This window comes from Thalassophryne amazonica, chromosome 13 (genome assembly GCF_902500255.1).
Source record: "Thalassophryne amazonica chromosome 13, fThaAma1.1, whole genome shotgun sequence".
Classification (NCBI taxonomy): domain Eukaryota; kingdom Metazoa; phylum Chordata; class Actinopteri; order Batrachoidiformes; family Batrachoididae; genus Thalassophryne; species Thalassophryne amazonica.
The window spans coordinates 70,776,811-70,793,806 of NC_047115.1; the positions used below are offsets into that span (position 1 = coordinate 70,776,811).

At 44.7% G+C, this 16,996-nt stretch overlaps 1 protein-coding gene across 1 annotated transcript in view; it reads left to right on the top strand.

The window, feature by feature from the left end:
• si:ch73-105b23.6 (fibrillin-2) overlaps positions 1–16,996 on the top strand; it is a 97,972-nt gene that overhangs the window by 67,860 nt on the left and 13,116 nt on the right. The window contains exons 14-17 of the mRNA XM_034184393.1: positions 6,720–6,839; positions 15,965–15,985; positions 16,127–16,188; positions 16,282–16,477. Of these exons, the coding sequence (XP_034040284.1) occupies positions 6,720–6,839; positions 15,965–15,985; positions 16,127–16,188; positions 16,282–16,477 (399 nt within the window). The remainder of the gene's footprint in view (positions 1–6,719; positions 6,840–15,964; positions 15,986–16,126; positions 16,189–16,281; positions 16,478–16,996) is intronic.

Sequence of the window (16,996 nt, forward strand, 5' to 3'; positions counted from 1 at the left end):
TTCGGGGAGGCTACTTGTAGTGGGATGTCCTTGGTGGACAACCACACTTCCTGCCCGGGACGATACGTAGGGGCCGGGATTTGCCGACGGTCTGCATGGGCCTTTGTCCTCATCCGGGCCTTCAGCAAAGCAGAGCGGGCGGCACGCCACACCCGACGGCACTTCCGTAGGTGGGCCTGGACCGAGGGCACACCGACCTCTCCCTCAACCACCGGAAACAACGGGGGCTGATACCCCAAACACACCTCAAAGGGGGAGAGGCCGGTGGCTGACAACACTTGGCTGTTGTGGGCGTACTCGATCCAGGCCAGATGGGTACTCCAGGCCGCCGGGTGCGCGGCTGTCACGCAGCGCAGGGTCTGCTCCATCTCTTGATTGTCCCGCTCTGCTTGCCCGTTGGTTTGGGGGTGGTATCCGGACGAGAGACTGACCGTGGCCCCCAGTTCCCGGCAGAAGCTCCTCCAGACATGCGAGGAGAACTGGGGACCGCGATCGGAGACGATGTCTGATGGAATCCCATGCAGCCGGATGACGTGGTGGACCAGGAGGTCTGCCGTCTCCTGGGCTGTTGGGAGCTTCGGGAGGGCCACGAAGTGGGCCGCCTTGGAGAATCGGTCCACTATCGTGAGGATGACGGTGTTTCCCTGGGACGGCGGGAGGCCCGTGACAAAATCCAGGCCGATGTGGGACCAGGGGCGATGAGGCACGGGCAGCGGCTGTAGCAGTCCCGGAGCCTTGCGATGGTCGGCCTTGCCCCTGGCGCAGGTGGTACAGGCGCTGCCGGACAACTGCCACGGTTCTTCGCACCCCTGGATGACAGGAGAGCTTAGAGCCGTGACAGAAGTCCAGGACTGCAGCCCTGGCTTCTGGTGGGACGTAAAGTCTGTTCTTCGGTCCAGTCCCAGGGTCCGGGCTTCGTGCCAGGGCCTCCCGGACGGTTCTCTCTACGTCCCAGGTGAGGGTGGCCACGATAGTGGACTCCGGGATGATGGGTTCCGGTGGATCCGACAACTCCGTTTTGACTTCGTCTTCGTGTACCCGGGACAAGGCATCCGATCTCTGGTTCTTGGTCCCGGGCCGGTAGGTGATGCGGAAGTCAAAACGGCCGAAGAACAGTGACCAGCGGGCTTGCCTGGGATTCAGCCGCTTGGCGGTCCTGATATACTCCAGGTTCCGGTGGTCAGTGAAAACCGTGAATGGCACGGACGTTCCCTCCAACAGATGTCTCCACTCTTCAAGAGCCTCTTTCACCGCAAGGAGCTCTCGATTGCCGACGTCATAGTTCCGTTCGGCCGGGGTCAACCTGCGGGAAAAATAGGCACACGGATGAAGGACCTTATCGGTCTTCCCGCTCTGGGACAGCACAGCTCCTATCCCTGAGTCCGAGGCGTCCACTTCAACCACTAACTGGCGACTAGGATCGGGCTGCACCAGAACGGGTGCAGACGAGAAGCGCCGTTTTCAACTCCTTGAACGCGGCCATCGCAACGATCCGACCAGGTGAAGGGGACTTTTGGTGAGGTCAGGGCTGTCAGGGGGCTAACTACCTGACTGTAGCCCTTAATGAACCTCCTGTAGAAATTAGCAAGCCGAGGAACTGTTGCAGCTTCCTACGGCTTGTGGGTTGGGGCCAGTCTCTCACCGCCGCAACCTTGGCCGGATCAGGAGCGACGGAGTTGGGGGAGATGATGAACCCCAGGAAGGACAAAGAGGTGCGGTGAAACTCACACTTCTCGCCCTTAACAAACAGCCGGTTCTCCAATAACCGCTGCAGGACCTGACGTACATGTCGAACATGGGTCTCAGGATCCGGAGAAAAGATGAGTATGTCGTCAAGATATACGAAGACGAATCGGTGCAGGAAGTCCCGCAAGACATCATTAACCAATGCTTGGAACGTCGCGGGAGCGTTTGTAAGACCGAACGGCATGACCAGGTACTCAAAATGACCTAACGGGGTGTTAAATGCCGTCTTCCACTCGTCTCCCTTCCGGATCCGAACCAGGTGATACGCATTCCTAAGATCAAGCTTGGTGAATATCTTAGCTCCATGCAGGGGCGTGAACACCGAATCCAACAAGGGTAAGGGGTATCGGTTACGAACCGTGATTTCGTTCAGCCCCCTGTAATCGATGCATGGACGTAATCCTCCATCCTTTTTCCCCACAAAAAAGAAACCCGCACCCATCGGGGAGGTGGAATTCCGGATCAACCCGGCAGGCAAAGAGTCCCGGATGTAGGTCTCCATTGATTCGCGTTCAGGTCGTGAGAGGTTGTACAGCCTACTGGACGGGAACTCAACACCTGGAACCAAATCAATGGCACAATCATACGGGCGGTGCGGGGGAAGGGTGAGCGCCAGATCCTTGCTAAACACCTCCGCAAGGTCATGGTACTGCACCGGAACCGTCCCTAGATTGGGCGGGGCTCTGACCTCCTCCCTGGCCTGGGAACCGGGAGGAACCGAGGAACCTAAACATACCCGATGGCAGGTCTCGCTCCACTGAACCACTACCCCGGACGGCCAATCGATCCGGGGATTGTGTTTCAACATCCAAGGGAACCCTAAAATCACACGGGAGGTGGCCGGAGTCACAAAAAACTCGATCTCCTCCCGGTGATTCCCCGACACCACCACAGTTACTGGTGGTGTCTTGTGAGTGATTGGAGGGAGTAGGGAGCCATCTAGCGCCCGTACCTGCACAGGCGAGGTAAGCGCCACCAGAGGGAACCCTATCTCCCTGGCCCATTTGCTGTCTAGCAAATTCCCTTCTGAGCCCGTGTCCACCAGTGCTGGGGCCTTCAGGGTTAAATCCTCATACAGGATGGTAACTGGGAGTCGTGTGGCGATGTGGGTGTGTCCCACGTGAATGTCTCGGCCCACCCCTAGCCCAGTTTCTAGGGGCGGGCGTTGCTGTTTAACCGCTCGGGGCAGTCTCTTAAATGATGCTCAATCGAGCCACAAACAAAACACGCCCCGTGGGCCAGCCTCCTTTGTGTAACCGGTGCCCTAAATGTTGCCCTACTCGTGTCCATAGCTTCGTCAGCAGGGGGGGCTGTAACCGCACGGAGCGCAGGGGCCGTGGACCGTGGGGAGGGCGGAACGCGGTCGGAACCGGAAGGGAGAGGGACGACGCGTGCCCGGCCACGCCCTTCGTCTCGTTCCCGACGGCGCTCTTCTAACCGATTGTCTAATCGTATGACAAGATCGATGAGCCCATCTAAATCCCGCGGTTCGTCCTTAGCCACCAGGTGCTCCTTGAGGACCAACGACAGTCCGTTTACAAAGGCGGCGCGGAGGGCAGTGCTATTCCAGCCGGACCTCGCAGCCGCGATGCGGAAGTCGACTGCATAGGCAGCTGCGCTCCGGCGCCCCTGTCTCATTGACAGCAGCACGGCTGAAGCGGTCTCTCCTCTATTAGGGTGATCGAACACTGTTCTGAACTCCCTCACAAACCCATCATATGTCTGAAGGAGCCGTGAATTTTGCTCCCAGAGCGCTGTAGCCCAAGCGCGTGCCTCACCACGAAGCAGATTTATCACATAAGCTACTTTGCTAGCGTCGGTCGCGTACATGACGGGACGCTGTGCGAAGACGAGCGAACACTGCATAAGGAAATCCGCGCACGTCTCCACACAGCCTCCGTACGGCTCTGGGGGGCTTATGTATGCTTCAGGGGAAGGTGGGAGGGGTCGTTGAACGACCAGTGGAACGTCGCTGTTACGCACAGGGTCGACGGGAGGGAGAGCCGCAGCGGCGCCCAGAGGGCGCGCTTCCACCTGCGCGGCGAGAGCCTCCACCCTGCGGTTCAGGAGGACGTTCTCCTCGGTCATCAAATCCATCCGAGTCGTGAAAGCGGTGAGGATCCGCTGCAACTCACCGATTACCCCTCCTGCGGACGCCTGTGCGCCCTGTTCTTCCATTGGCCATTCAACAGCCGGTTGACGCCCCTCGGGATCCATGACGCTGGCCGAGATATCCTGTTGTGAGAGTGTAGGAACACGGACCCACAACAGGGGGCGCAAATGAACGGACAATGGAGTAAGTCAAATAACAAAGCTTTACTGTTGTGAAACTCTCACAACAAACACAACAGATAACAATTTCGTGAATAAGCCGAATTCCAATGGTGTCGTGTGGGCAGGCTCGAAGGTAGGAGACGTCTGTCCAAGTCGAACCGGAACCACTCGATTTCCACCGCCACCGAACCCCGGGAATACTGGAGCCGCCAAGTCCCGAACTCCCAGGTGACCACTGCCTCCGCTTGTCGGATCTGGTACTGCTGGCGAGGAACAAAAACAGTCAGAGGTGGGTGCGCTGCACCCAGCAACACGGACGGTGGTAACACCACCTCCCCCTCTCGTCAAGTAAACACTGAAGTGCAGGAGTGTGAGTACTTATCCAATACTGTCTCCTGCTGCTCTTCTCTCTCTCTGTATAAAGGCAAAAAGTATTCAAAGGTGATATAGTCGGCTGGATACGTTACCTCCTCGGTAGAAACGATATCTCGGCAATGAGGTGGAGATGCCGTCCTGCTGATATACCCCTCTGCTGATTGCTGTCAGCTGTCTCAGGTGATGGGTGACAGCTGTCACCCTGGCTGCTCCTGTTAGGCGGCAGCGCCCTCTGGTGCCTGGAGCCCGCACTCCAGGCAGGGCGCCCTCTGGTGGTGGTGGGCCAGCAGTACCTCCTCTTCAGCGGCCCACACAACACGGCCAATTACACCCTGGACTGCAGAGGGTCAAAAGTCTGTGAGTGTGGACATTGAGTTTGGACCATAGTCTGTGCTCGTGAGCCTCTTTGGTGCGTTGGAAGAAACAGGTTCTAATTAATATAATAAATGTTTTGAATGCAGTGTTATTGATCTGTCTCCTGACTGCACTTTCTTTTATTGTCCAGGTGGTGGCGTGCCTGTGCCCACAGGGATTCAGTGGGAAATTTTGTGGGAACACATCAAATGTATGTCAAGGCAAACCCTGTTTCCGAGGGGTGCAGTGCCAGCCACAGTCACCGCCAGGCCAGTTCACCTGTGGAATGTGTCCAGATAAAACGTACTCCAAGGGAAAAGAGGGATACAAGTGCTTTGATTATGGTCTGTAACCATCAGCATGAGTCCAATGACATTACCAGAATGTTTGACTTTACTCATCGTAATTATTTCTTCTTTTTGTCTCAGACTTTTGCCTGCCTCCTTTCCTTTCCCGTGCCACAAATCAGCCGATTGTTACAGCGGGAAAAGCAACTACAGCTGCAAATGTAAATCTGGATTTACTGGCGATGGAATAAACTGCATAGGTACCTCACAGCGACGTGCACTCAGAGAGCATGTACCTCCACCAGGGTCTTCTTTGGACATTTTCCTGTTATATCTTTCTTTCCACTGACATTCTTAGCTCTTGATTGCGTACCTTTGCTCTTCATCTTTAATCCTTACTGCTGATTTATGATCCTGAGCTTTTTTCCTAATCACTCATCTGCAATCCTGATTTGTGAGATTTGATCCTGATCACTTGCATTTGATGGCTAATCTTTAAACCCTGCCAAAGTAATTACATTATCGTCACCCTCTGCCCTCCTTTGATCCTGTGATCAGGCTCAAAGGACAGATTATGTCTTTGAGCTTTTGGCCCTTATTGCAGAACTTTGATTCTGATTGCTTTAAACCCATAATCAGGATCAATAGAATTGTAATCAAAAATCAGATTCAAAGGGTAGTTCAGCTCAAAGGATTCCATCAAGTTACTTATTTGCGCATACTTAGTCACTGTCAATTTCTCTCAAGTTAACCAGTTAGAGTGAGTGTTACTGTAATTCCCTCAGTTCTTTTAGATCACGATACCACTTGTGTTTATGTGAGCATGTTGGTCTAATAAATGAGGTGTTGTCATGTTCAAAGATGGTGTGCACGTCTCACAAAAAAAAAACATTTGCACCTTTAAAACAAGACAAAGCTGGTGCTCAAGTCCAGTGTTCTGTGTTTATTTAAATCACACTGAGTCCACCCTGCATGCCTACACATATGCACAAGATACCATCAAGACTCTGACAACACTGTCTCAAGTCTGTGGTGTGTCCTGTCAACAATTACCCAAGATGCTTAGGATTACCTTTGAGATAGTGGCAAGACAAAGCCAGACTGCAGAATGACAGCAGGAAGATTTGTAAAAGTTCCACAACAGTTTTAAATGTTTTAAAGTGCCACGGTGGCATCTTGAACTGTCTTACTTAAAGATACTTTACTTACTTTAAGTCATTCTGGTTCTATTACTTTTACGATAAGTTACTTGTCAAAATCTGCTCCTTGATCTCATACATGGTCCAAGGTCGATCTCCAGCAGACATTGAAGTCAAAACATGTCTTTTTGAGATACCCTGCAGACAAAAAAAAAAAAAGAAAAGAAAAATGAACACAAAGAATAGAGCCATTATTGCCATTGTACATGCAAACAATGTAATTTGTCTTCTGCATTTAACCCATCCTAGTTACAGTTAGACACAATCCAACCACTAGGAGCAGTGGGTAGCCACAGTCAGGCGCCCAGGGAAAAACTCGTTCTCTGGCAGAGAATCAAACCCAGGCCGCAGCGGTGAGAACGCGGAATCCTATTCACCAGACCACCACGGAGTTGAATGTAACAAAAACATAACCTTCTTGAGAGCTGTAGTCTTGATGAAGTTTTCATTTATGTGAACATTGTCACTGTGTCTTTGTCTGTAGATATAGACGAATGTCAGGAGCTCTCAGCTTGTCCCAATGCCAAATTTGTGTGTGTGAACCAACCAGGATCTTTCACTTGCAACTGTAGATACCAGAAGACCAAAGAGGCTGATAACTGTGGTATGTACATGCAATACTAGTTGTCAGGTGCATCAGTTTAGCCAACATTTAGTCATAATGATGAAGATTATGAATCTAGCCCACGACTCTGTTGTGTGTTGTTGTGTTGTTTGTTCAGTTAATAAGTTATTTTTATTTGATTTATTTGTGTTGCAATCCATTGCCCCCAGAACATGGAAATATCTAATGCTCAATGAGGAGAATGTGCACATTCAACTGCACACAGGAACACCTTGGGGTTTAAAAACTGTGCTCAAACATCTTGTGGTAGAACAGGCAAACTGCACACAGAAAGCATTGCTGCTGTCACAACATGCAACCTCATCCACATATGTTCTTTATTTCCTTGATTTAATAGGTCTACAATTAGTAATTACGTCTCGGTAGAATAGGCGTGTAGCCTCGTTGGTGTCAAAACCTAAGGGCCCCTTCACACATAGTACGAATAAGCACACCTCAGGGCGACTCACAGCGGAACAGCTCGTATGAGTGAACCATGCAAGCATCGAGCCGAATGGCAGGCGCGTGACGGTGTCTTTCGAGCAGGAACACAGTGTGAGCAGCTGCACCACATCACGCCGCTGATGTGGAAAACAATAAAATAATAAAAAACAGCTGTATAATTAGTGAAGATCACTGAGTTGATATAAATAATACACAAAAGGAGTTGCAATACAGACCCCTGCGGTTAAATAACCCTGGTTAAAAAAAAGTCACTCACGGGATTTGAACCCGTAAGCTATGATTACCAGACAGAAACTTTACCACTGCACTACCATCACTGGCCTGCAGCTAATGCAGAAAAATGCCTGAAATCAAGAAAGACATGGACGAGGTGAGCTGTGTGCGACCACTGCAGCCCTGCACAAAAGTGAAATATGTCTTATATATTTCCACATGAGGACACCAGGCAGAGACACGTGCCTCACGGAGGAATGTTGTAAGTTCATGTCCTTCCAAACACAGAACGTGTCCTCCAGCTGTGACATTCAGGAGCAGAGATCTTTACAGCCGCGGCTGTGAGCGTTCAGTGCCCAGACTCTCTCACTCTCTGTGTTATGCATATGTAGGTATTGTCGTGATCATTTATATAATTGTCCTGGTGGTGGTTTCTGTGTTTTTAATGTGTGCACTGAGCTGTCATCCAGCTGTCAGTGTGCTGCGATCAGCTGACAGGCCCCTCCCCATGCTGTGTGCGATCAGACCTCTCTGTCCGGCCCCCATGTGATCAGACCTGTACATACAACACATGCGCACATGTGCGAGACACATGCACCACATGTGTGAGGCTTTTTGCAACTCCACAGTTGTGGGACACTTAGACAAATTTCACATCCAGCTCGACAGTGATCGTCTCCTGACTGTTTTCGTGATGATAGTGTGAATGGCCACAAATTTTCTAAGTGCCAAATGAGCGGTGTTAGATGTTCATGTGTGTCAGCTGGAATTTGGCCAACACCTGCTGCGAGAGGGTTCGATGGGTTTGCACAGCGCACACTCTGTCTTTCAGCCACTGGTGTGCGCAAATAGTTGTAGCAACAGGTGTACGAGGCGTTTGAGGCAGCTACGAATTTACATGTTTTGCATACGATTCCTGCTTCATACACACTTCATGCGCAATTCGACCACATTCGCTCTATGTGTTAAGGGGCCCTAAAAAAAGACACCTGTGTGAATGAAACCACAGCTTTTGACCTCAGCAACAAGCACCTCGATCTTCACCAGCAATTTTGTATTAAAAATGGGACCACACTGTTTTTGCTGCTTAAAGTGTAGGTGACACCAAAAAATGTGCACAAATAATCACTAAAAATGATGAAATGTTGATATTTTCAAAAATTCTGAATAATAAAAGTCGATGATAAGTGCACAGATGAAGGATAAACAACAGCTGTCTGAAAGCCTGCGCTCTATTTCAGCCCTCAACCGCAGCCATATTGTTGCTACATCATCACCAGAACGGGGTCTGCTGATTCAAAAATAAAAAATAAATGAAAATAAAAATAATTTAATTCCTTATCAAGGCTGAAGAAAAGTCCCACTGTGACACATACCAGCAGCAGTCTGCAGGATCAATCTAGTGGCAGGTGAAATCTGTTAATTGTTGCTGCTGGTTTGAGTCTGCTAAGAGTTGAGTCTTGTCTTCCTCCATCAGGCCACTTGGCGCGGCAGAATGAAAGTTGGCCACATCTCCTTCGTTAATAAGCATCAGTGGATTAATTGGACGTGGCAAAATTATCCCATGATCCACAAACAAAAAAATAATAATGTTAATCAGTTTTTCCTCCGTGTGACGTGGAGAAACCTGCAAAAAACTGTGCGCGCACTTGTCAATATAAGCAATCCATCTGCCAATCAAAAGGCTCTACCTGATGCATGAAATTATCCCATGATCCGTAAAGAAAAAAAAAAAAAGAAATAATGTGAAAATAGTTTTGCCTCCATGTGAAGTGTTGAAGCTACATGACACTGTGTGAGCGCGCTTGTCAATATAAGTGTTTCCACCTGCCAATCAAAAGGTATTAACTGTTCTCACACCGAAAACACGGTGCAGCTCCGACCTGAACCACTCGGTGGAAACGGGGCTGTCAGTAGCCTGTAAGAATCCATAAATTAATACATAAATTAATGGACTATTAAGATAATGGTTGTGGCGCTGATGCCACTTCCTCCTTCTTCTCCAATGTCGAGACCAGCCAGGAAGTTCCTGTTTTTTTGTGGCGCGCAGTTCAAAATCCGAATATCTATCTCTTCAGCAACTGTGCACCAGGAAAGCAATAATTTCAAGCTGTTGTTTAATTTTTGTCTTAAATACTCAAATAAATATTTCATATGGTGACACCTACACTTTAAATTTCATTAGAAGAGAATTTATGTTAATAAAGACCAGAGGTGGGAAATGCTAGCTTCAGTTATTCTGGGACAACTGTAACACTTAATAATTGTCTACTTATTCTGTTAATTGGAAGGTTTTATGCTGGTTGCTGTGGTGAGCTTGTTAAAACTATGTCCATAAGTGATTGTGATGTCTAAATTAAGAAACAATATGACCCCATGAGTGAGTGTTCTTTCCCCATGTTGGGGTTCAAAAATACTGGTGGACTCACTGTTGTCACCTAGTGTCACCACTTTTTGCATTTACAACCCCAATTCCAGTGAAGCTGTGACGTTGTGTAAAATGTAAATAAAAACAGAATACAATGATTTGCAAATCCTCTTAAACCTATATTCAATTGAATACACCACAAAGACAAGATATTTAATGTTCAAACGTTGGTTTTTTTGTGCAAATATTTGCTCATTTTGAAATGGATGCCTGCAACACATTTCAAAAAAGCTGGGACCCGTGTTTTTTTTTTACTACTGTGTTACATCACCTTTCCTTCTAACAACACTCAAGAAGCATTTGGGAACTGAGGACACTAACTGTTGAAGCTTTGTAGGTGGAATTCTTTCCCATTCTTGCTTGATGTACGATTTCAGTTGTTCAACAGTCCAGGGTCTCTGTTGTCGTATTTTGCGCTTGATAATGCACCACACATTTTCAATGTGCGACAGGTCTGGACTGCAGGCAGTCTAGTACCTGCACTCTTTTACTACGAAGCCACACTGTTGTAACACGTGCAGAATGTGGCTTGACATTGTCTTGCTGAAATAAGCAGGGACGTCCCTGAAAGAGACATTGCTTGGATGACAGCATGTGTTGCTCCAAAACCTGGATATACCTTTCAGCATTGATGGTGCCATCACAGATGTGTAAGTTGCTCATGCCATGGGCATGAACACACCCCCATACCATCACAGATGCTGACTTTTGAACTTTGCGCTGGATGGTCTTTTTCTTCTTTTGTCCAGAGGACACGACGTCCATGATTTCCAAAACAATTTGGAATGTGGACTCATCGACCACAGCACACTTTTCCACTTTGCGTCTGTCCATTTCAAATGAGCTCGGGTCCAGAGAAGGTGGCGGCGTTTCTGGATGTTGTTGATATATGGCTTTCACTTTGCATGGTAGAATTTTAAGTTGCACTTGTAGATGTAGTGATGAACTGTGTTAATTGACAATAGTTTTCTGAAGTGTTTTTGAGCCCACACAGTAAAATCCTTTACACAGTGATGTCAGTTTTTAATGCAGTGCCGCCTGAGGGATTGAAGGTCACGGGCTTTCAGTGTTGGTTTTTGGCCTTGTCAATTACGTGTAGAAAAGTTCTCCAGATTCTCTGAATCTTCTGATTATATTATGTACTGTAGATGATGGAATCCCTAAATTCCTTGCAATTGAACATTGAGAAACATTGTTCTTAAACTGTTGGACTATTTTTTCACGCAGTTGTTCACAAAGTGGTGATCCTCGCCCCATCTTTGCTTGTGAAGGGCTTAGCCTTATGGAGATGCTCCTTTTATACCCAATCATGACACTCACCTGTTACCAGTTAGGTGTTGTTTGAGCATTCATCAACTTTCCCAGTCTTTTGTCCCAACTTTTTTGAAATTATCTATATACCTTTCCTGGCTGTGGTCTCTGTGTGTTTAATGTAACACCTCATGTGCACTGAGCCGTCATTTCCAGCTGTCAGTGAGTGGCTGGCTGTGCTGTGTGTGCTCAGATGTGGCTGGCCACTCCCCATGTGATCATGTCTATACATACATATCAGCATTTCATGCAAGTGTGCTCCCCACCTGGAATTTGGCCGAAACCTGCCGAGAGAGGGATCGAATGGGCACTCACAGGGCACTCTCTGTCTTTCGGCCGCTGGTGTGCATGAATGGTTGTGGCGACAGGTTTATGAGGCGTTAGAGGCGGCTCTGATTTTCAACCAATGGCATGCAATACCTCCTTCATGCGCCATTCGGCCTCATTCGTACTATGCGTGAAGAGGCCCTATGAACTGAAATGACCATGAACACACACACACACACACACACACACACACACACACACACACACACACACACACACACACCACACACACACACACACACACATATATATATATATATATATATATGTGTGTGTGTGTGTGTGTGTGTGTGTGTGTGTGGTAACTATATTTCTTGTATATGTTGTTTATTACCCTGATTGTGTAAATATCACTTATATACATGCCGTCCATATTCTTGAGCTGCTTAGGTGGGTAGGGAGAGTTCCCATGGAATAAAAAAAGCTTTTCAACATACCATCCCTGGTTCTCAAGACCAGGCACCTAAGTGGCTCTACTCTACTCTTTTTTTTTTTTAAATATTTTGATATACTTTAGTATACACTAGTATAGTTCTACCTTAAATACCTTACTGAATTTTCATGTATGAGTAGGTGCTTTAGAACATGTGGGATTCATCAACAGCTGATACGTAGTTCCTGCTGTGTGTAAAACCGGTGCCTGTTTGATGAATACAGATTTTTTGTACTTACACACAAACTAAATGTTGTTTGTATGACAGCATTTAGAATCTGTTCTATGCATTGTTTGTTCAGGACTATTGGCACCTTTGTAAAATATGTTCAGAAATAAATCAAAATGCTTTCAAAAGGTGAAATAGAAGCACTGATATAAAAGTAGGGTGGACTTAGTTATTGGCACCCATTGATGAATTTACAGTAAATTCTCACTGTCACACTCAGTTGTCTTTACACAAGTCAGAGGATGGACACATTAACATTTCTGAATTATTGAACATGTCTTGAACTTAATTTCCATCAGTCATTAATAAGGGTGTAATGGAACAGGGCTTCATGCTGGAACCTTTGTGCTGCACTTTACTTGTGGAAAGGTTTTGTTAATAGCTGATTACTAGGAATTCATTTTTTATATTGCATACATTTGTTGTTTATTTGAGAACATTTTATTTAACTTATTACCAGGCAGCACTTTGCAATTATTTTATTTTCCTGTTTGTATAATGTTACAATAAATTGTTGGTTTAAACAACAAGCAAATTTAGGTTTTGCATTTTGTTCTCATACTGAAAATGATCCAAACTGTGACCTCAAAACCGAGGTACATACCAAACCGTGATTTTTGTGGATTGTTACACCCCTAGTCATTAAGAAATACTCTCGGGGCTTGGTAAGCTTAGACCTTACTTGTGTGAAGCGCCTTGAGGCAGCTTTATTATGATTTGGTGCAATATAAATGAAATAAATTGAATTGAAATACAGTATGTCACCATATGGACTCTCTGGAGTCCATGGTTCTCAAAAAAAAATCGAGTGATCATGCAAGAAGGAGACTAGTGAGGGAAGCCACCAAGACATCCATGACAACACTGAAAAAGTTGTAGGCTTCTGTGGATGTGATTAAAAAAACTGCAGACTTGGCAACTTTTGTCAATTGTCTGTTGCTTAATGGTGATAATACGAGTGAAGCGCAAAGCTCGCTCATGGTACACTGTGGCCCAAACAGGAAGTGCCAAATTCTTAATCCACAGTGAAACAGGAAATGTCAAATGTCAAACACTTCCTGGATCGACACTTCCTGGATTGACAGATGAGATCCCATGGAATCTCGTGGGAACTCAGTGGCAAGCTCACACTCAAACAGGAAGTGCCAAAATTTCAGTCACAGTGAAACAGGAAATGTTCAAATGTCAAACACTTCCTGGCATGGGTGGAGCTAGAGCGGAGGCCAGGGTTTCACTGGGCTCTCCTAAAATCTGATTGGACACAGATGATTAACATGTCACGGCACCACACGTCTGGTTGAAAGACTTGCATTTTCAAATCAGTGTCACATTGACTGCTGGGTTCCTCCTGTCCAGTAGTTTGTGCTGTGTACCACAAAAAGTTCTAATCCACCTTAGTAGAAGAAGAAAAATGTTTGTTCCAGATTTGAACTGAACACATCATTTGAACTAAGGACTTCTAATCACACCAAACTTATATTATGAGTAAACAACCGTATTTTATGTTAAAAATGAGGTCTAGGTTGTTAAAAGCAGCATTTCTCCGTTAATTTGGGTTGCATCATATACACATGTTTAAAGTAACAGACAACAGCTGGTTCATGCTCTGTTGGCTTATTAGTGCAGAAGATAACTGAAACAATCCTTCATATGGTGATACAAGCATCAAATGCAGCACAAATACAGCTTAGACACTACACTTTAAAAAACCAACTGGCCACTTGAATTTTCAATAGGCGGCCAGGTCAGTTGAAGAATTACACAGGCGTCAAAATTTAAAAATGCTCCAATCAATTTAAAAACCACATCACATTACTTGTCTGATTATAAAGATTCCAAAAAGGTATAGTTTGGACTATCTATGACTGAATGTTATGGGGTTTTGGGGTAAAAACAGCAAGAATGGTGACAAATGTCAATTTCAGTTTGTACAGGGGTCAAAAGATAAAGAGATGCTCTAATTTTGGTAAAAAGTGATGCAAATTATTGCTTGAGTTAATAAGATTAATAAATTGAATAGTTTTGACAGTGCTGAATGCTTGGTCTCCAAAGTAAAGGTCAAACAAGGTCAATGTCCACTGGATTCTTTGACATGTGACATATGTTACCCTGTAACATGAACTAAGCATGACACATGATGCAAACTGTTACTTTTAATACCAGATTACCTCAACCAATAATTTGCATCATTTTTTTTTTTTTACCAAAATTGGAGCTTCTTTAACTTTTGACCCCTGTACAAACTGAAACTGACCTTTGTCACCATTCTTCCTGCTTTTACTTCATAACTGGAGCGCCTTGGGGCAACTGTTTGTTGTGATTTGGCGCTATATAAGAAAAAAGTTGATTGATTGATTGATTGATAACTCCATAACATTCAGTCATAGATTGTCCAAACTATACCTTTTTGGAATCTTTATGATCAGGCAAATAATGTGGTGTAGTTTTCTATATGATTAGAGCATTTTTAAATTTAGATCCCTGTGTAATTCTACAATTGACCCCTACCTGGCTGCCTATTGAAAATTCAAGTGACCAATCAGTTTTTTTCAAAAGAGTTCATGTCTATGGATTATTTGTGCCAAATTTGATGCTTGTATCACCATTTACAGGATTCCACTCTAAATATTTTCTTATCTGCTGGACTATATATCAGATGTAAGATGCTGCTTCTCAGTGTTTCTCAGTTGCCCTCAAAAGTACTGGAACATTTGGTATTTCACACATTTTAATTTGTTTATTCCATTTCAAATACATTTTTTTTTCTAAAATTATCTTCCTTAACTCAAACTGAAAGCAAATCTAGAGATGTGATGTAGAGGAGGATTTTCTTAAAAGAAGACCTGAAAGTTCACCTACAATTTGACAGAAAGTACATTTGAGATGAAAGCCTAGATTTGATGTTTTGGTGAAAGAAACTTTTGTATTTCTTCATAATTCATGTAAATAAAGTCCAAGACATATTCAGTCTAAAGAAAACTGGCAATAAAACTGAGTATTATTTACAGGTTTTTATCAAGTTTTAGAGATTTGCTTTCAGTTTGAGTTTGAGGAAGATAATTTTACAATTTTTATTCTTTATTTTTTTGTATTTCTTGTATTTAAAATGGCATAAACAAATTAAAATGTGTGTAATTCCAAGTGTTCCAATACTTTTGGAGGGCACAGTATCCTAACCTTATGATGAGTGCAAACTTAGTGTGGTATTATTACTGTTTTGTTTAAGAATGTTTAATTTTCACTGTTGCTGCACTTTGTGTCAAATCATAGTCATATCGCATATCGTATCATATATCATATTGTTATGACAATATTGAAATACGATAATTTGGCCATGTTGTACAGCCCTACTGTCAACTAGCTGACAACTCTGAATATGAATTTACATCTACATTTAAAAAAATGGTTAAAGTGACAGGGGTTAAGAGGGCTGTAATTAGGTTGGTCAGCTGAAAGGCAGAAAAAGAAAAATACTTAAAAAGATGGCAGGTATGGGGGAAGAGCCCCTCCAGAAGCTGAGTAGCAAATGATTAAAGCTGAAAGCTTTTAGCCATGCTAATGCTCCCCTGAAGCATTTACTCCAAAAAAAAAAAAAAAAAAGTCTGAACGACCTAAATGACATGAAGAGCTTCACTTTTTCATGTCCGTGACATATTAATGGTGATAACTGTAATTTGTAGTATGACTGTTGGATGTTTGACCGATGTGTTTCTCTTCAGGTGAGGCTGCCAATCCCCCAGGTAAGAGCTGTCACATGCCTTCTTCTGTAGCTTCATCAGTGTTATCATGATTTTAACCTATTTTGAGGATGACAGTGATGAATGTTCCCACATGTGGTTAAAAAGCATCACCAAGTCGTTGTTGTTGTTGTGGATCTGCAGGATCAAACGTGTTCAATGTGGCCCTGGAATGGACAAACAGCAGATCTGATGGACTCCAACAAGTGAGTGTGTGTCCCCACCTGACCAGTACGCTCAAAGAATCAATTAAAATTCTGTCTGTGAAAAATAAAACTCTGTTTGCCCTGTTTTGTTAGCTGGAGGACATTCTGTCCAAAGGATTTGAGAACAAATTCTACAATGTCCTTAAGAAAAATTGGGGACCGCCAGGTTCCAGTCCTAAGCTCGAGGAATATTACATCAACATGTCCAGTGACACGCCCCACTGGTACGTCAGAGACTACATATTCAGAGTGAGCAACTACTACAGTATCAAAGCCGCCGAGGTCGGAGGTAAACCTGCCCAACCTTCATTTTCATTTAATTTATTGTTTAAGATTATAGTGCAAACATGACAGATTTTCACAGTAGTCATTGTCTAGGCTGATTTGCATTTGTTTGCCCCATTTAAGTGTTTCTAATTGACAGTAATAATGAAATTAATACAATGCAAACTTTGTTATTAATTACCATATTTTCCAGAGTATACTGTAAGTCGTGTTTTTTTTTTACTAGTTTGGGAGGCCCTGAGACTTGTACTCCAATGCGATTTATAGTCCGAAAAATTCACAGGTTTGTTATTCATAATAGTAAATATAATGACTATTTATATAGGACTTTCCAAGAATCAAAGCACTAAACAAAATAAACTCCAAAAGAATAAATGCCATTAATAAAAAATACACTACAACAATGCACAAAAATCACAAATTAAAGAGCTCATAACACATAAAAAAGGTATGACTTATACTCTGGTGCAATTTATATATGTTTTTTTCATTTTCAAGAGGCATTTTAGACAGGTGTGACTTA